Source organism: Zerene cesonia, chromosome 1 (assembly GCF_012273895.1).
Source record: "Zerene cesonia ecotype Mississippi chromosome 1, Zerene_cesonia_1.1, whole genome shotgun sequence".
Taxonomy (NCBI): Eukaryota; Metazoa; Arthropoda; class Insecta; order Lepidoptera; family Pieridae; genus Zerene; species Zerene cesonia.
The window spans coordinates 9,059,466-9,080,769 of record NC_052102.1 but is presented as its reverse complement, the minus strand read 5'-3'; the positions used below and the strand labels follow the sequence as shown (position 1 = coordinate 9,080,769).

Below are 21,304 nucleotides of genomic sequence, written 5' to 3'. Positions count from 1 at the left end.
TTATTAATTATATTTTTCAATAAAGGTAATAATTTCTATACACGTCTACACCGTACGGCGGTCCAAGAGGAAGAGGATGCCATGTCTCTTGTTCTTTCTGGTAGGCAACACCCGTAACATTAAGTTAAGGCTTAAGGATATCAATGGGAGGCGCCTTTGCTTTCCACCAGGTAAAATATCTGCTTGTTTGCCTTCCAATAAAAAAAAATGTATAGAATTGGCCAAACTGTGGTACTTCTTATAGATACGATGTAAATAAGATGCATAACCTAAATCTTTTTTTTTTTCCAGGGAAGAAATTAACCTTGTAGCAATCAATACACATGACCGCCTCCTTGGTACAGTGGTTAACGCGTGAGCTTAGAACCGAGGGGTCCTGGGTTCGATTCCCAGTGGGGACGTTAAAAAAAAATGTCTCGGTCTGGCAGGACACAGAAGGCTGATCACCTACTTGTCCATAAAGAAAATCTATCAGTGAAACAGATGTATATCATCTGCCCCATACCCCAGTAGGGGACACGGGACTTCACTTTTTTTTTTTTAATCAATACACATACACAAGGAATATGGTAAAACTAATTCCTAACAATTCAACGTGTACATACAAATAAAAAAGGTATATTAGTGTCTATGAAAGCACATATATTAATTTAAGTTGTAATTATTAAATTATTTGCCATCAATTACTTCATTTCTACCGTCCAACTGCGTTCATTTCTCTACAAAAAATTACACCTTGACGTTTAAAAAGCTGTCTTTTTACAATTAACAAGCATATAACCAGAAAATCTTATAAGCAACTTACCCAATCCCCAGTGGACTGACAAATTCATAGGCCCTCTCTAAATGGGACGTCAATTAATTCTCTAATATGTGTACCGTCCGCAATTCCTACGGGAACCGATCTTTAATAAAGCTTCAGACATTATTGCTATCAGGAATCTAAAATTCTACTAATCCAATTACTAGCTCGTTAATTAGTGATTTATGCGGTTGACTACATAGTAGTGTAGTTAATCACGGTCAATGTTGAATGTAAAACTTGTATTATTTAATTAGCTTTTGCCCGCGGCTTCGCACGCGTTAAATTCCCAGTAGTATGTTATTATACAAATAAACCTTCCTGTTCAATCGCTCAATCTATAACATCAAAATACGTTATGTACTTTTAAAGGTTTAAGCATGCATAAGGGACATAGGGACAAAGAAAGCGACTTTGTTTTATACTATGTAGTGATGTAAAAACTTACGTTAAGTTGTAACATTGCGATTGATATAATTTCGCTAGGAATTCAGTTAATTATGAGGGATGAATCGGTATACATACAATTTGAAGGTGTTCAAATAAAAGTCTATATTCAAACAATTGGATATATTAAGATTCGTCAGTACATATAGAATTGAGTGCCTTTAAATAAATGCATATAAATTACTATTAAAAAAAATAAGTTAATAATCATAGTAAAAGTTGTAAGGTAAAAAAGTTTAAAACATGCAGCGAAATTGATAACCTTCTTTTTTAAATCGGTTGATCAAACTAATATATTGAACTAACTGCAACCCGCAATCTTCATTCGCATGTCTGCGACTCATGGCTGGGTTTTTTTCTTCGACTACGTGCTATATGCTAGTTCTGAAAGTTATTTTGCAACCTACTTATATAATTCAGCAAGGCTATATAATACAAAACTGAGAAAATTTAATATTCAGTTAAAAACCATTCAAATGCTTTATAAATGAAAAAAAAAATAAAGAATATAATAAATGCCCGCCTCCTTATCAATTTTTTTTTCTATTCTTTAACATTTTCTCACATAGGACACTTAATTCGACCATATATATTCTTCTACAATAAGGCATTTCCTCAGATAGGGTGGTGATATACGATATTTTCTATCACATTATTTTGATTTACATAGTTACTCAAGTAATACCATAAAACATAGAACAGAAATAGACACGATCCCAAATAGTCGAGAGTATTGTAGGGCAGATTGGCACAAATATTTGCCGGCGCGAATTACGTTCCTTCGCATTGATTCCCCATCTTCCACTGTTTGCTTGAAAGCTTTATATTCATCAGCATTTAAGGAGGGAAATTTTATCGTTCATTGCTATTATAAAACTCTACTTGATCGAAACGTATTAGAACTAAGAATAAAAAGCTTATATTATTTAATGCTTAGTTGTTATTGGTTACGTCTAAAAAGAAGCGAATGTCTGGTCTATTATTCTCCCAGGAAATGCATTGTTAAAATATTCTAAAAAAAGTACGTTTAATAAGCAATTATTATGAATATTTATAGTGCAGTTTGAAAAACATCTTAATATGTTTCGACGTTCAATTCAAACTTAGAGATACAAAACTAAAACTAATGAAGCTTTCAACATATAATTACAACAAATACTATAAAATTCCAGCCATATTTATGGTTCAACTAAACAAATGACTAACGCTTCGCATACCGTAACGCTACTCGCCCAAGATCAAACGGATTCTCGTTAGCATTCCCCATTGTCGAAAGATATCGATGAAACGTTAATAATCGAATTTTAGGAGAGAAAGAACTAAATAATTTGAAATGTATTTCAATACGTACCTTCTGTATTATCTAATGAATTCTACTGATTTTTTTATTGCAGAGCAAGCAAAGGAAACCAGATGTTAAGTTACAACTATGATCCATAAAATACAGAAACATATGGATAACTACAAAGTGTAATATAAAAGATTTATAATGTAAATAGAAAAATTTAATAATAAAATAATTTTAATTGTTTGTTATGATTACCTACTGAACTACTCTGGAAGTTATTTTAGCTACATGATGGTAGATGTGATGAAGGAGGAAATGTGAAATACGTGAAAATTATTGGACAGACAACTATTCTGAATTGAAAAAATCTTTTAGAAGCTGGAATATTAAATACCTGTACATACTAACATATAAAGTTGTACAATTATATACTATGAAAACTATGAGAACCCGCGTCTTTTTGCCAAACCGTAGCAACTCCTAGCCTCTCGGCCAGCCGTGATCCCACCTCAGCAATCGTATTTTTTCTACTGTTTCGGTTTTATATGCCTGAGGGCACATCCCACGACATCTATTGATTTAGTTATAAATATTAATTACAAACTATTAATTTACTTATAAATTATATGCTATTTAGTTTACTATATAGCTAATATATAAAATAATAAATCTTATGAATAAATGTTACTTTTCTATATATGAGTTGCCTTTTTCATCAACATTTCGAATTATTTAACAATCGAGGTCAAAACAAGTAACTCATCTTCGCGGTCTTCGCCACCTTGTTCTTTTTATCTCGACCTATTTTGTGATAACCTTTGACATTCATGTAATTTATGGAGAATAACTCTTTTATGACTTAAAATACAATAGAATGCATTTCTTTTTCTATAGATCGCGACACTAAGGGTTCCGTACAAATAATCTAAGAAGCAACTAGAAAAAAATTACCATCCAAGTTCTTAATTCCATTGTTTTACCTCAGTTTTTTATTACCTGTTGTTATAGTGCCAGCTATCACGATATATGAGATGCAAACATTCATACATTCTTAGTAAAACAGTTTTACCATTTGTAAATAAACTATAAAAATAAACAATAATAATTCCACAATGATTTTTACAGTTAAAACCCCGAATGAATTTAACATACTACGAAGCTGTATGTTCTAAGATTTATAACCAATATCTTCGTGATCTTTGTGAATTGGATATCCGCATACTTGGCTAATTTCGCAGTCTAACTAACAGCATCCGCCCGGATCAAGACGAATCAAAAATAGTGGCTAATTGAGAATTGACTGGTATTTTTGTTATCTTTTATCTGTTTTTGTTTAAAAATATATATGCAATATATTTAAAAGAAGGTGCGTTGTTAAAGATATTCATTACGTTAATGTTAAATCAATGAAATCGAGATATCGTATGGTTTACTTGTTTTTTTATGTCATAAAAACCATTGAAACATATGTTGTACCTGTTCTTCAGGCAATGGCCAATGGCCTAAAAAACACACTGTTCACAAGTAATATTTATGCATAAGAAAAAAATTAAACAGATGCTATTAACTGAATAAACTTATGGTATTGGACCGATTTCAAAAAATTTTTAGCAGTAGAAAGCTGCAGCGTCACTGACTAACATACTCGTAGGCTAGGCGAAGCCGTGGCGAACAGTTAGAAGATTATATAAAAGTATTATCCACAAAAGATGTAGTTCAAGGTACAGCAATAAACAAAATCTTTAGTATTCAAGAAACACCAGGCACAAGGTCAGATCGTCATTACGAGCGATCCCCGGGGAGGCGTAGTACAATACGAATGCAATTTGCAATAACTGTGTTATCGCTGTACTGCGTATTTCAGAATTAAATTATACACAGTACAAAAAGAAAGAAAGAAGGAACATGCATTAGTACCACAATAATAGAAAACAAAAAGCTATGCGTTTACGGTCTGTCCAACAGTATCGCCAAAAAGTTGTGATCAGCTTCAGCTTGTGCCAGGCTCATGCCGGCGCTGGTATTTTAACTAGATCCTAGGTTTCTATATTTGTTCTATGTTTTGTTTTGTTCTTTTATTATATAGACAGTGTACTACTATGATAGGAAACAAACAGCAATGCGATACCGCTCTGTCCAACAGTATCGAAAATACGTATCTAATTCAGCTTGCGCCAGGTTCATGCCGACGCTGGTTTTTTAACTAGATCTCTATATAGGCCTGAGTCTTTTCAACTTATTTCTCCCGCAACAAATTTCATACACGTTAATGATACTAATTATAAATTACAAGTGGGATTCAGAAACCTTTTAAGAAAACCCTGGAGAATCAAATCATATTAACATAACAATCTACTTACGTACTGTAGAAAAGGTACACGTTGAAAGTAGAAAAGAAAATGATACCATAAATAACTTAATACTGTACTAGTGCATTTCTATAGATCGCGACACTAAGGGTTCCGTATAAGCTAAGGAGCAACTAGAAATGACCATCCAAGTTCTTTAATCCATTGTTTTTTATTATCTGTTGTTATGCAATTCATAATACTGTACTAGTGCAAACGCACAGTGCATATTCCCAATACCTTCCTATAAAACGATCATTTTGCTAAAAACCAATTACTTATTAATATTAAAAACATCCAAATATCAACAAAAGAGAATCACATGCTTGTGGAATTCTGAATTGCTAATGCTATAAGTTAAGAAACGTCTATAAATGGCACTAAAAATTATACAGCTATTATCATTACACAAACTACAGTACAGTGTCTCTAAGAACACACAAAATTCATATATAATATTACTCAATTAAAACGTCGAATCACACACAATTTACGTAATTAATTAGACTTAACAATAAACAATGAAATATTTATGTAACGCCAGTGTGGATCCGATATATTTATGCATTGCGGTCGAGGGCCTGTTACTATAGCTTAAAACGGAATTATTTACCTTTTTATATGCGTGATACATTTCTAAACAACACGTATAAACAACAATAAATATCAAAAACTGTAAATTCATTCCCTACACGTTGTAGAAGTAATCGTTTTTACTATATTATTACTAAAACTCACCTGTAACTCACTGGAGCTCGTAGGTTGATTGATGTCTCTCTCGACATAAGTCTTCGTCGCTTATCACCTTCCCGCCAACTTGCATAACTACGCGCATACGACACTACACCACACCCCTCACTCACATTCATAAAATCCACTGACATATCCACACTATCCATTGTATCATTCACTAAAGTGTCATTTAATCTCGAATCAAATTCGAACGAAGTGTTCAAGTTCGTGTAATTTTCAAATATAGAATGATTTGTTAGCTCATACACGCCGTTGTGTTTAGGACTAGTATATACGTAAACTTTATCGAGTTCTGTGTCATTTTGCGTTTTAATTGAGTAGCTGGCATGAGTTTCATTCGAGAAATGATGATAATCGTCTGTAGAAGTATACCACGCTTCCAGTACTGCTATATGTGAATCTAAATCTCGACAGGTCAGCCGGAACTCGAAATCATTGCATCGTTGTTCTTCAACAATTTCTGAAACAAAGGAAAATATCAATGTATTGACAGCTAAAAAATAAATAGACAATTAACACATATTTAAATTACGTGTATAAGAAAAATATCAAGAAATTAACATGTGCTTATTTATTGAACTATACATGAGCATGAGTTAAATACCTATATTAAAGAAGATCATTAATTGATTCTTCTAATTTTCATAAATTCGTATAAAATAATTTAGATAATCGATGAATGTGGAATAGATAATAGAATATATATCAATGAAATCTATTGAAATGTTTTTGATATTAAAAATATAATACAAATAAATCATTAAAATATTTTTTTTTGTTTCCCGAACTCCGTCCGGCTTGTCTCGATATAAACACAAAATAATATACAACACTCACAGATAATGTGGTTTTGCGTTGATAAATTACTTTTTTTAAAAAGTAACCCCCTTATAATATTAGTAGAGATTCTCACTTTCGAGAATAACTAGTAGTGAAAAAGTAAATACGCTAAATAATTCACATTGACATTTGAATATAACCGAAAACAAGGAAACCAAAATAAAAAATTTCGAATATAAAAATAAACAGTTTTAACGAATCATTCAATATATTAGACGAATTTGATTGGACTAACGACAAAATATGAATAAATACACCTAAATATAATTAATTATATGTACTGATAGCAATGGTGTGTACTACCGATTAATATGACTTTCCTGCTTGGACCAATATGCTTAATGAATATTAATGACGCACTAGTATAATCTTCACGTATCGGTTCAGGGCTATAAAATGCCCAAATAATGTTTCAACGTGTTTAAAAGTTACTTAAATGCATAATAATATAAACACACACAATTCCCAAACGTTTCTTAGTTATGTGATTTACTTTGATGTTAAATGACGCGGTAACTTTCAACGATAAATAGAAATATGTATCTTCACGTACTTTTTATATGTTTTCTGTTGTTATTTATGACAAAACCGTAATAGAAATATACGAACTTATTTGTGATTTCAATTAATCTATTAAATAAATGTTATTATTACCAAATATAAAAGGTTTTTTCAGAGTTGGAGCCAGACTGGCAGACGGCCGCGGCGATGCATTTAGTCTGTTTTATATCCATTAATTACGGATCTTTCAAAGTAGTCACTGTTTAATAAATAGGTTATCTAACGAAAAAAATGCATTAAGATCGTCGTGTATAACGCATTCTATTCGTGACAAAGAAGAAATCATGTTCCCAGGGTTATATCGTAATGATTTTAGCAAATTATTTAAATAGTGAGACACACAGTTAATGAGTTTGTCCTACTTAATACTGAAACAGTGTAAAAATGTATTTACACAGTACACAGCTCTAGACAAAAATACAGCAATTTGATATAAAGAAGCAATTTGGAAACACTGCAAAATCGGTTCACTTTAACTTCATTATAAACCAATTCTTTAAACATAACTCACATATTTATTTCATATGGAGATATTGTATCATACACGTTTTTTTCTATCACATTCGTTAATTTATATGTATTTTTTTAATTATTAATTTTTTGATAGAAAATTGTAGGAACGGCTTCGGTACGATGAGCACCTGTTTAATGAAATACGCGCCCCAGTACTTCGTGCTCTATGATATATGCAATAGACACAGTATTATAATTAACTAGACGCTTGACCAGGCTCCGCTTGAACATCTAGACTCCTACTTTATCCCAAGGGAGCATTTAATAGATATAAAAATATCACCCAAGTCAGCTCATACCCTGTCTGTATACCAAACTTCATAAAAACCCGTTTAGTAGTTTCAGCGTGATTGACGGACAAACATCCAAACAAACTGTGATAACCAAGTAAGGCCTATAAGATTGGAGCGCGTTCACAAATGGAGCTACACTCGCAATGTGGAGATTACCACACCCTCACAAAACATTAGCGCTAATACATATTACCCGCCAATCTCTGGATTCGACAATTTTATCTCTATACTAGCTGCACCCGGCAAACGCTGTTCTGCTTTACTCTTATCATTTAGGGGTATGAAAAATAGATGTTGGCCGATTCTCATAGATACTGGATAAGCACAAAAAATTTCATCAAAATCGGTCAAGCCGTTTCGGAGAAGTATGGCAACGAAAACGGTGACACGAGAATTTTATATATCTCTATATAAAACTCTCGTGTTAGTTAGTAACCATACTCCGAACGGGCTGGGCTGATTCTAATGAAATGTTGTGTGCATATCGGGCAGGTCGGAATCGTCTAGTATCTATTTTTCATACCACAGAATGATAAAATAAGGCAGATTAGCGTTTCCGGGTCAGCTAGTATATCTATAACTTTGAATTTTTCGTTTTATAGCATTGAAATGCTTTATAAATGAGAAATTTTGAAAAAATTGAAAAAGTTTTATCACGAGGCGGGATTCGAACACGCGTCTTTTTGCCATACCATAGCCATGCCTAGCCTCTCGGCCACCGATGATCCTGCCTCAGCAATCGAATTTCTTCTACTCTTTCGGTTTTATGTGCCCAAGGGAAACCCTACGAAGAGACAAAAAGACGCGGGTTCGAATCCCGCCTTGTGTTCAAATTTCTATTCTTTCAAAATTTCTCATCTAAAACTTTTATCAAGATTAGGGCTATACAATAAACAGGTCTTTAAAACTAACGCATGTTGCGTTTTATGATGCTTACTTATTTAAACATAAAGAAAGACTAAGCTAATGGGTATTTTATACCTTCCCACACAAATGCGTGCTGTATCTGTTTTTATGATAATTGATGTAAGTGATAGTTGACCCAATTTGAGAGATATTTCTGGACTTTATAGATCGGTATGCTTTTTTATTGACTGTATAAAAGACAATGATGAAATTGGCTTAGCTTAGAATATTATGAATATTTTACAAATTACCAATATGTTTTTAAAATCGATTTTAATTGAAAGGTAAACTTTTGCGTATTCTTTTAAATTTTTATGGCGTGCATGATGTGCATAAGAAATCTTATTATCAAAGGTTATCATATTGCGCATTTAAAAACGTAGTTAGCATATATATACATCTTGAAATGAAGTCATTGTATATATATCATAAAAGGTAAATAAAATATAAATAATGTCTTGCTACAATATTTCAATATAAGTAACATAAATTGCTCTTAGCTTTACTTTCTCTAGTTTGAAACTCGATATTATGAAACCATATACCCTTAGAAATGATATGTTGACTTACATTCCGTAGATAAATGTTTATCTTGGAAATGGTCTCAATCAAGCTGTTAAACACACACAATCCTACTAATATTATAAATGCGAAAGTTTGTAAGGATGTGTGTGTTTGTTGCTCTTTCACGCAAACACTACTGAACCGATTGCAATGAAATTTGATACGTAGACAGCCGGACAACTGGATTAACATATAGGCAACTTTTTATCCCGATATTCCTAAGGACAGGATATGGACTTACATGAAACCGCGGGGCGCAGCTAGTATTACATATATCCACACATATTTTTAAGGAACAAAAATAAATGAAAAAGTGTCTAAGTGTCTTGTTATAAATAAAAGAATAGTAGTAGTACAATCTGCATTATATTATAAAAGAACAAACAAATTAGCTTAGAAGATTTCTAAGCTTTGTTGCCGTGAAATAATATTAACTCAAACAATTAGCCAAAATAGAATATTTAATGCAATCATCCTGCACTTTATATGAATATAAAATGAATACATTAATTAAGGAATTGTGTTTTATATGCAATATTGAAAGTAATAACAATTTAAATTCAGTCGTAATAAAACAAAATTTATACTCTAACATCACATCACAACATAAACAGTCTAACCATTATGGAAACCTTTTTAAACCATTCCGGCTTCATTAACATGAACCCAAATCCCGGATTTAAGAAATAATTAAACGGCCTTGGGCTTAAAAGATTCGGTCATACAAAGCTTACGATGTTAGACTCAATTATAATACAGAATTTGTTAAAATACGGTCACGGTTTCCACAAAGCGACGCAATTAAACGAAATAGAAGTTATAATGATCGCGCTTAGATATTATATAAAATTAATAAAACGTTTGTTCGATAAGATATAATTATTCTGCTGTCAACGGAAGTAGTTATGAGTTTGTTTCAAGTTTCCCACCAAAAATGGCATTTTTAATGTTTTTAAGTATGACAGAATAATTTCAATTTTAATTCATTTATAATGCTCAAATAGTTTTGTGCACAATATACAAATATACGAATGCTATTGTAATCGACTCTATCCTTATTTCACTACACGGAATTACAATTTTTCGATTTACTCTAGTGCACTAAATGTATATTAAACATACATCTTTAATGAATCAAGAATTACTTTAAAAAATACAAATATCATATAATATAGGGAAGTTTATTAGTCGGTGGACAATGACAGGGTAGGGTACCCCACATATTATGTAAGCCTACGTACAGATTGGGAGCAGTCACCCAAATGGCAGACTAATGCAATTTAGTGGTAGCAAGTGTGCATTGCAAAACTGCTCCCCAATCTCATCCTTGTCTCTCCCACTGATATCACTATTTCTGTCCCATTTCTACAAGTCTCACCCTCTGGCATTTCCAATTCGGATCAAACGTTGCTATAGCAACCATCCAAAACAACGCTATTTGTCCAAACGACCAGCTCTTAATGGTCTCTTGCTTCCTTCGAATTTATAGGATTGAGTCGTTTTCGAGAGGTCTATTAATAGTGGTTGGATTACGCCCAGGATGGATTTACAAGACAAGATTAATTGAAAATAGACGTTAAATAAACGAATTAAGGGGTAATTTGCTTTAATAGTGCGAGTAAGTCAAGAAATCTTGTAGGGTTTCCCGACATTTCAATCAGTTTTGCATAAGGATATTTATAATCACTTAAAATGTATGAAAATATGGAATATTAGATATTTTCAACAAGCGTTTAGTTTTTTTATTTTGCAAATAGCAAAGCTTTTAAGTAAATTTTATGTTTGTATTGACTAAGAGCTCATCCTGCACGCTGTGAATAGATAATTGATTGATTTATTTCAAAATACTTATTGCCTATATATGTATATAAGGCTTTAATATAAATTAAATTCTTTTGTTTCCCGTTCTAAAAATAACACATTGTTTTTTAATGTAACAGCGCTTGTTCTCAACTGGAACTTAATTCTCCCAGCATTGTGTGCAACTATTTCCAGCGATCCAAATAACCTTGCTTGTGTTATGCAACGTGAAGCAGCGCCAGTGCTGCCAGTAAATTAACTCCCTAATTTGTGGGAAGGCTGTTTCAGTGCCAAGACTTGGATGTCTTACTGAATCGTGACCTCGCATGTTTTAAAATACGACTATAAATATTTTGCTACTTTCGTCCCTGCTATAGTGTTGACGATAGATTAGATAAACTTTCAGTGGAATTTCTGTTAGTAAAGTAAACGCTTTTATTGTAAACATTATACACTTAATACCTAATTATAATATTCTAATTTTACTATACAGATTGTATGTTTGACAATTGCATTTATTGTATTCATTAATTTAAACACGTGTATATTTTGCCTTTAATTTTCAGGACCCTATAACATCTAAAACATGAAAGATTTCTTCAGGAATCATTATCATAGAACCTTAATTCCAAAGTAATTACCAGAATTGGGAACTGTTAAACTGTATAATATTGTTAATTCAATATTCATTCTTATAAACATCTTTAATATTATTTACATCCCTTGTAATTAGAGCCAATTGCTATTCCAAACAACTACTCACAATTACAAAAAATAGATGTTGTTTTTATAGCAATCTACGCGTTTGAGCCAGACAGTAACCCTTGAGGGGTGTCGGAGGTAGGAATGGTTAAATGTTCGTGCAATCAATGTCAACACAAACAACCTAGCCGAGTATAGCTAAGCAATTCATTGTTTGTAGATATTGAGGCTCGAGATGGTATCTTTTGGTTTGGATTACAGAGTTGAATATGACTTGTATAATGTATGTAATGATAATTGTAAATTGCAATATAAGTTACTGTTTTAGTATGAAGCCGCTTTGTAGCGATATATTCTTTTTTCGTAGCGATATATAGTTAGAATTTATACGTAATTTTTTATCAGCAGAGGGTATTATAAGTATCATTAACGTTATTGAAAAAAAATTGGTGTGCTGTTTTTGCAAATACAACATTATTTTTCATTTACTATTTTCAACCGATTTTTATTATTCTTTTTTTTTATTTATAGGCATTTTTTTTTTATTTGGTCGAGTTCTGACAACATCAGGCAGGTTTGATTTTATGTCAAATATAATTATCATTTATTAACTGTATGACTTTATTTGCTTATTTAATAATTGACTTATTTATTGTTATCCTTTAGCAATAAAATAGTAAAAAATATAACAAACCGTCGACATGCATCGACAAGGCACCATAAAAGCTTCCCATCAAGACGTTTTACATTTGACAAGCACTTGTTTTGTAAAACCTTCGCATTGTCAAAATTTCGCGAAGGGAGTCGAAATCAATTCTTCGTGCAACAGTACAGCAGTATTGAGGGGTGCAACCCCAGCAGGATAAGGGTGAGATGCACCGATGTGTTTCCATTGTTTCTACTAGGAAATAATAGACAAGTCATGATTATTCATTTGATATAATATAATATTTAATGAACTGAAATGGAACTTTTAATGTGATAATGTATTCGATAACTTGTTGTTGTGCTGTATCCTTATAGTTTTAGAGATAGTGTTTGGAGAATTGCAAATTAATATATATTCAAATGTTTTTGAATATTGCGATGTAAATAGCTTGTATGCCTTTAAAAAATACTTGCAAGTGAATTTTAAATATTACGTTTTATTTCGTTTTTGCACTATCCTATCCTACTAATAATAAAAATTAGTGAGGATAACATTTTGTGAGGATGGATGTGTTTACATGTTTGTTACTCTTTCACGCGAAAACCACTGAACGGATTTTGGTGATACTTGCTAGTGATGTACTTTGTACGGGAATAACACATGTCCTATTTTAAAAAGACATGCTTGGGTTCAGCTGCGAGTGACACCGCGCAACACAGCCAGCACATTTAAAAGCGTAACAAATTAGACAGTTGAATTATGTTAAACTCGATGTACTTAAAATGTATCTAATTGTTATTTGTATACAGCATAAGGTTTATTTTTAAACAGCAAAGAACTCAGCTAGCCAGCCAACTCAAGATTAATTGCTTTAAGAAAAGAGGTGTAATTAGAGAGAAAAAGTAATTAGAGCAAGCAGATTGGTTGGATTGGGTCTAATCTTTTGATTGAACTTTTTGAATCTAAAGTAAAAATTATATTTTTACTTTATAGTCTTGGAGAAATATGTTTTAAAAACTTATGAATATGTGTAAAAATTTGTTTGAATTAATTTGTAACAGCTTGTCCTAATAGCCCTGCATGTATAATGGTATGTCTTTCGTATGTTTCAGTTATTACTCAAACGTTTCGAACACCTAATCAAAAAAGCTTATAGGATTAATTTTTAGTTTTAAAGCATTGAATTGCTTTATAAATGAGAAATATTTAAAGATTTTTTCTTAGTATTTTCTTGTGTTTGATTTTTTCTTCTTTAAATATTTCTCAGCTTATAGGATATTTTGCAAATTTCGATAGTATTCCAAAATCAAGATTCACACGAATTATATTCTTCAAAATCTTTCGGAACCAAAATACCCTTTAAGGTATTTTATTCGGAACACAGTTAATCTTAAATACAAAGACACTTGAATTTATCGTGTCGTATGAAACAACGGAGCCGCGTAGAGGACGCGACCCACTTCTTCCCAAAAGCCCGATAAGCACGAACTTAGCTGCAAGGTTTCAGTGTTTTCTCTTTAATTTCTACCGCTGGTCAGCCTTGCGATAACGAACTACGCCATAAAGTTCAATTAAAAAGGACAGCTAAAAATATCACAATAATTTCAATGGTTGTAAGAAAAATTATTTTCCTCGTTTTACGTAGTTTTTCGCCTTTATAACCGTAATACTTATATTTCAAAAGTGGTAAAAACCAGATGGATAAATGAATACGAAAAATTACAGCATTCACCTAAATTTTCATTCATTAACCATTTAAATATAATTTTTCGTAATATTTTACGCGACAAAATTCCCTATGGTATTTGAAAAGGAAGTTTATACGACCTTGTTTTTTATATATTCTGTTTCCCGAATGACATCGACTTGTTTTATAGTGTTGTTTTTTCCAGAAACAAACAACAAGCGAAAAATACACATAAAATTGTATGGATGCTGCTAATAATTCATGAAGGTAGGTGCAGATTTACAGCCAACATTCAGATTAATATATAATGAGAACTCTCATTGGAGAGGGTGAGTTTAAAAAAACATTGCAAAGGGATTACGAACTGTTTTAATATATGTTTATTGCATCGTGCTGTTTTAGTGAACGTTGTAATTCTTAAAAGCAATTGTAATATAAATATCATAACAGGACTTGTAAAGGTTAGGTTTGATTGAGAGAGTAGCAATATAGTATCGCTTTCGTAATACTATAGTTGTACTACATTTGCCCCGGCTCTGCCCGGATAAACTTTTATTTTGTTAGTATTTCTCAAAAAAATATTCATTCGACCCTTTTTAAACCCAAAATTATTTTAATCCGTTCAACAGTTCTTGAATAATAAATCGAGTTAGTTACACGATTTGCTTTTAAATAAATCCATAAATTTATAAGGTTAAATTTACTTAACAAATAGATCTCTAAATTGCTAATAAGCATAATTCAGTGGCTACACACAGATTCTTACACCCTCTAATATATACCTGTGGCAAATTTCATATCCAGACATTCAGCCGCGTTCCGTGAAAGATTAGAATCCTACCATCATAGACAATAGACGAAAAAGAAATGAGGGAAACTGCTTTTGAGTAACCCCCAGCTAAAAAAAAACAAATTGCATGACATTGACGTGTTAATATTAAAAATTTGAACTTAGAAACTTTGATAAATCGTCAGCCGCGTGGATTGACCGACTTTTACAGAGGGGCTTAACAACAACGCCATTTAGTTACACATGATTAATGATTCAACCCACTTTTCGTAATCCATTATTGGTATTTTGATTTGTACGTTTTTAACAAGGTTGTCTGGGTGCAGAATTAAAGTATTTTATTAGAGATTTCGCTCTAATGTCGATTGTAGAGTTACTACGGCTTTAAATAACTAATGAATAACAATATTTATCTTTTTACTAATAAGAATAAAGTTATCTACTAGGCACTAGGTAGTAGGCGAATTAAATAAGCAAAAATTAATAAAAAATCTCTAACTCAGCATTATATTGCTTGTTACTAATTATATACAGACTATACATATATAGACTAAATGATTTTTATATTTGAAATAATTGTATTTCACAATAAATAATAGATAAATCATAATCATTTATCATATGTTTCAACCCTAGTCCAATTCCCAATATCATTGCGTATGATTAATTATAACACAGAACTTCTGTGTGGACAGGAATAGTACATCATCATTTGACTTAATCCTTTTCACAGAAGCCGCCAACACGCGATACGAAGCTCAACGATTAATTTCTATAAAACTAACTGGACTTACCCCCCGACTTCGACTGACTGCAATTAGTACAATATTATATTATCTGTGCTGCAATCTATCTCAAACTATTACATAACATGTACTTTTGAAAAAATTACTGTCGCAAAAAAACGCTATTTTTCTTTTAGAAGCGTGTTCTCCTAAAACGTTTTATTTTCGAATTTTTTGTATGCACTTTCAATGAGTATGCTGCAAATAGAACATCCAATATACGATATATTCTTATAACGTTCTTTATACGATGTAATATAGTTTCATAAACTTGTGATAATTTTATAATGCAGGTGCCTGTCGACAACGACTGGTAATTTTATTTCATTTGAAAACATTCAAACTTTGGCGACTCAGACGGTTTATGGGTTGTGAAAAATAAATTGATAAATTTCTGTTGATTAGTTCCACTCTTTCTATTTTTTCTCATTTTTATGGTTAAGAAATAATTATAGAAATATGAAAGCAGTCTACACCAACGCTGTTTCACGTCAATTTTCATTTAAAATAATATAACAAGATGTCGGCTGGCGCCATATAAATACAATTAAATGAAGATAACCTCAAATTCATAGTTCTTAACTTAATTATCTTTGACAGATATGTCACTATTATTAATTAATCGTAATAACTTGAAACTCTATCCATTAATTTAACAGATCCAATAAGCCATACCTATCAATTAATATCGATGTTGAGTTTGTGTTGTTTGAGTAAATAATTGATTCAACCGTAACCATAGATTAAGTGTAATAAATAAATAATAAACTTACATTACATGTGTACAAATGAATACAAATAAATAAATCAATATACATAACATCAAACTTAACAACATGGCCAGCTTTTTATGTCAAAACATGGATGTCTATTAATAATTTTCCGAAAACAGTTTCATTTTCACGCAAAGCATATTTTGGCTTCGTTCCACTGTTGTTTTTAAATGCACCAATAGATAAAAATAGGTGATGAGACTATGAAAACAACAAAGGAACAACTCATTTGCTTTTTTCACAGATCATTGCCACAGCCATGAATTATGATATACTAGCTGCGCCCCGCGGCTTTACCCTATCCCGTAGGAATATCGGGATAAAAAGTTGCCTATATATTATTCCAGTTTTCCAGCTGTCTACATACCAAATTTCATTGCAATCGGTTTTGCGTGAAAGAGTAACAAACACACACACATCCTTACGAACTTTCGCATGTATAATATTAGTACGAATAGGATTATAATATAAGTGAGATGATATATCTACGTAGTGTTTATAAAAATCCCATTAGACGTAATGACAAATATTTGCATGTAACCATTTTTAGGATCCCACTGAAGAGATTTTAACACTGAAGTTTCCTGTAAAACTGTATAAATATGAGAAGCCACGTCACATTGAGTAAAGGGCCATAAATATTCATTTCGAGAATCAGGTCAAAACTGCGAGAATTTTAAGTTTAGGGCTCAAGAGCAGGAAGGTAAAGAAGGATCCTTACCTAACTAAAACGACGCTTTATTCACATTTTCCTCTTGAGCATAACCATTTTTAGAACTAATGTCTAATTAAAAAAACCTCCCTCCAATTTTGGGAACGTCGTTTCGTATAAATAATAGATTTTAACACATCATTGTGAAATAAATACATTTTTATATTTAATATTCGTTATTGACATTTGCGAAAGTGCATTCGTTATTATCATTAAACGAATTCTCTTGAATTTAACCGCTGTTATATTGCATACTAATTGTTCTTGCAATAAATCTTCGAGAAACACAATTGCAAACTTCAAATCTAATATATAGATGTCGTTTGGAAACTATGGACAAAATAGAATACAAAACGGAAATCACCTTAGAGCGACCAACGAGTAAAAAACCCCTATTTATAATATCCCTTATATTTTCGAGTGAAATAATCATCAATTTAGCATCCAAATTATAATGGCGAAGGGCACATTATGGGGTTGGACGAGATAACATTAAAATTTAATATAATTGTTATTATATATGAATCAATAACATCCGATGGAGTCATATTTTATTGAAATGTGTTATGATTATAGACATTATATTAAACAAATTATTATGTATGGCATCGTTGTTAAAAAATGTGTATTCTCATTCAATATATTTATTCTATTTAAAATAAAAATAAAAAAGGATAATTCGCCAGGCAATTACCGCATTCATACATAACCTACAAAAAAGGGCGCCCATATCAAACATCAGTAATTTACGTTATCTATGGACGCTGTTTGTGTCACAGAGCCGTAAGTGTCACCGAAATTTACGAGTCTATGGAATACACGCCTCAATCAGAGACAATAATTAATGGAAGGCAATCAGAATCATCAAATCAGGGGCTTGGCATCGGTCAAGGTCAGACGATATTTCCACGATTGGCTAAAACAATAAAGTGACACAGGACTTTTGATCACATTAGTAATAAGAAATAACTTTTAGGCAATTTACGGCATAAGTGTTAGAAAACGTAACTTGCATAAAAGCTTTTACAAAATCGGACCAGTTTTGAAACTGTTCACATACTAAAATAATAAGCTTCGAATTATAATTATTATATCCTATCCTACTAATATCATAAACGCGAAAGTTTGTAAATATGGAAAGATTTATGTATGGATATCTGTTACTCTTTCACGCTACTAAACTACTGAACCGATTGCAATGAAATTTGGTACGTAGACAGCTGGACAACTGGAATAACAAATATTCCTACGGGATACAGACTTACGCGGATGAAACCGCGGGGCGCAGCTAGTCCTTAATAAAAAAAAAATCTCATGTTACGATTGTTCATGACTGAGAGTGGTACTATAAGAGTAAATCAATGTTTTACATAATACAATCCAATGTTTTACGTTCAACTACAATGCTAGAAGCATTTGAGTACTGTTTCTTTAGCATGCATTCTGCGAGTTATGAGTAATGACGTAAGTAAGCTGCTACTGTTATGAAATAGCTGGATACAACGTGGCGAATATTCACCAAATTTCCTTATATTGTCTTGAAGATTGTTACTTAACATTCTGTTAGGACGGAACGTGTCAGAAACTTTTTAATATAAAGTTAGTGAATGTCATATTTCACTTAGAAACTGTCCACAATATTTACTAAGTACTTGTTTTTATTATAATGGGAATGGTGTTCAATTACAGTTATCCCAATTTGTTATGGATTTACTTAAATTGATTGCTTGAAATTTGTTATGTCTATGGTCCAGCATACCATCGTATGAAGATAAGCCAATAAATACCATAAGAAGACATTTTCATAATATTATTGAAATATGTTTGCATTAACATTTATCATATTTATTAACAAATATAAGCGATATGAAAATATAGTTACGAAGTATAAATTATAAAAATCACCTTACAAGTGCAAATGAAAATACATCACTACAAAGTATAACAAACAAATGAAATCAAATATAAGAAAAAAATAACTACACGGAAAAACAACAACAAAATTAACAATCGGAATAAACAACAACTCTGATGCTTGTGATAGTGAAGTACGTCAGAAGGATCCCTTTTTTGAGTGGGGTAATCTAAAATCTTACGTAGATAATAGCTTGGTTGTTAGGGAGTACATAGAGTAGTGAAACATAACTTACGGCCCCAAGGGAAGGAGCCGTGGTTCATGTCGGAATCCTACCGACAAAACCCAACTGTGTTCCGTCGAGCCGCTTTAGTGAAGGGGTGCTAGTTAGTATTAGTCCGCGACATGTCAGCCTGACGCTGACAAAAACAACAGCTCAGCTTGTGCTGCCAATGTTCAGAAATCGCGTTGTTTTTCAGCGTTCCTAAATAACTAAGACTACGAGTAGTTACTACGAACATATAACTTTAGTTACACAAATACAATTGTGTAACACACGATCGAAATACACCACGAGGTTCGCCTGACATATGTAATAACAAACTAACCGCAAACACATGAAATTATTGTTCGTACTTTGTTCACAATACGGTGCTCAAGTGTGCATGAAATATCAGTAATTAATATTATTTTAACGCGCAGAAAAATATTAGCTACATATGTTCTATATTTAATTGTACAGTAAAATGTTTGCTGCTTCCCTTTGTACGCTTAATATTTATCCTTTACCTAAGAAATGTGATATTTTAACAATTGTTTATACATATTTCTTTTTTTTTTCTTCTTTCTTTTACGTATAATAAAAGTGTTAAAATAAAATAAATAGATAATGATTATATATATATCATTTTTTTCTTCTTCGTTGCTCTGTAGCAACCAGAAAAACATAGACTGTGTTCATAGGTTCTATACCACGGGGTTAAAACAGCCACTTTAATATAATCTAGAAATTATTGAAAAGCGTACCTATAAAAAATGATGAAAAAGTTTTTTTCGATAAAATAGGTATGACGAAAGGATATGAAGCTATAAATACATTTTCAATTTGAATTTTTCTGACTAACAGTCGTGCATGATACAGCTTCAAATAGAGCTCAGCTCGGCTTATAAACGTTACCATGGAAATAAAAACTCGGAAATAGTAATGAAGTTTAGCCATAATGTATCTTTTTTCAGAGCAATATTAAAAATTATCCGTGCCCCGCGGTTTCTTTCGCATAATTAGTACATAACATTATATTTTATTATTAGCCCTGCACCGTAAATGGACTATCTTGCACTGAAAGAATTTTTTGAATCGATCGAGTAGTTCCTGATATTAGGGCGTTCAAGTAGACAATCAAACAACCTCTTCAACTTTATATTATTAAGTAGTACAGATGTATGTCCGTAACAATTATAAAAAAAAAACAATCAAAACCTTTGCATAGTAATTTAGTTGGAGACAATTCTCTCAATGCCAACCTAGATCCTTTTAAATTCAAATATAATAACATAATTATCTAGAGCTCTGAAGTTCCTAGGATGTAGGTAGATAAATACAAACGCAATGCACTCAAAATTCAAATTCAAACAATACTAAAAAAATTGCAAGGCAGTTGGGCTACGTTACACAGAAATACTAAGTAAAATTATGGCAATTTCCATACAATTTCTGTACAAGTATCAAAAGTAAATTTGAAAGATACCTAAAAAATACATGGAGCAATTTAACTTACCTATCAATCCATCAGTGACACAAAAATATAAAGCCATACACAGCAAACAAAACAAACATCGCGACCGAAGAGTCTTCAACATTTTTCCAAAATAACATCCTTCACGGACATTTTCAACACAATAACACTTAATTTTCCCATAAACACTACACTAAGCATACGATCGGATTAAGTCATTGGCATTTTATATTGGATTTACGTAACGTACGTGAATACGCGCGCCGAATAGAGCGCCAGCGACACTACCTCCCCTGTCAAACGCTACAATAATACTAAATTTGAGAATTTTGTAGTTCGCCGATCGCTTTTCGTGACTCGTAGTTGTAGTGGAACTTCGTAGCGCGTAGCATTTGGAAAGTCCGCTACACATTGATCGTATTTACAAGAATTTTTCAGTTTCGTAATTTTAATTTTTTAAATGTATCCCTTAATACAAAGTTGATTTGCCTGTTTGGTCT

General features: G+C 31.9%; 1 protein-coding gene across 2 annotated transcripts in view; it reads right to left on the bottom strand.

Moving 5' to 3' along the window:
* Positions 1-21,100, bottom strand: part of LOC119829082 — an 85,351-nt gene extending 64,251 nt beyond the window's left edge. For both annotated transcript variants that reach the window (XM_038351470.1, XM_038351461.1), the window contains exons 1-2: positions 20,847-21,100; positions 5,624-6,098 (exon numbers count right to left, since the gene is read on the bottom strand). In XM_038351470.1, coding sequence (XP_038207398.1) covers positions 5,624-6,098; positions 20,847-20,928 — 557 coding nt within the window. In that variant the 5' untranslated portion in view covers positions 20,929-21,100. The remainder of the gene's footprint in view (positions 1-5,623; positions 6,099-20,846) is intronic.
* Positions 21,101-21,304: the final 204 nt, after the last annotated feature.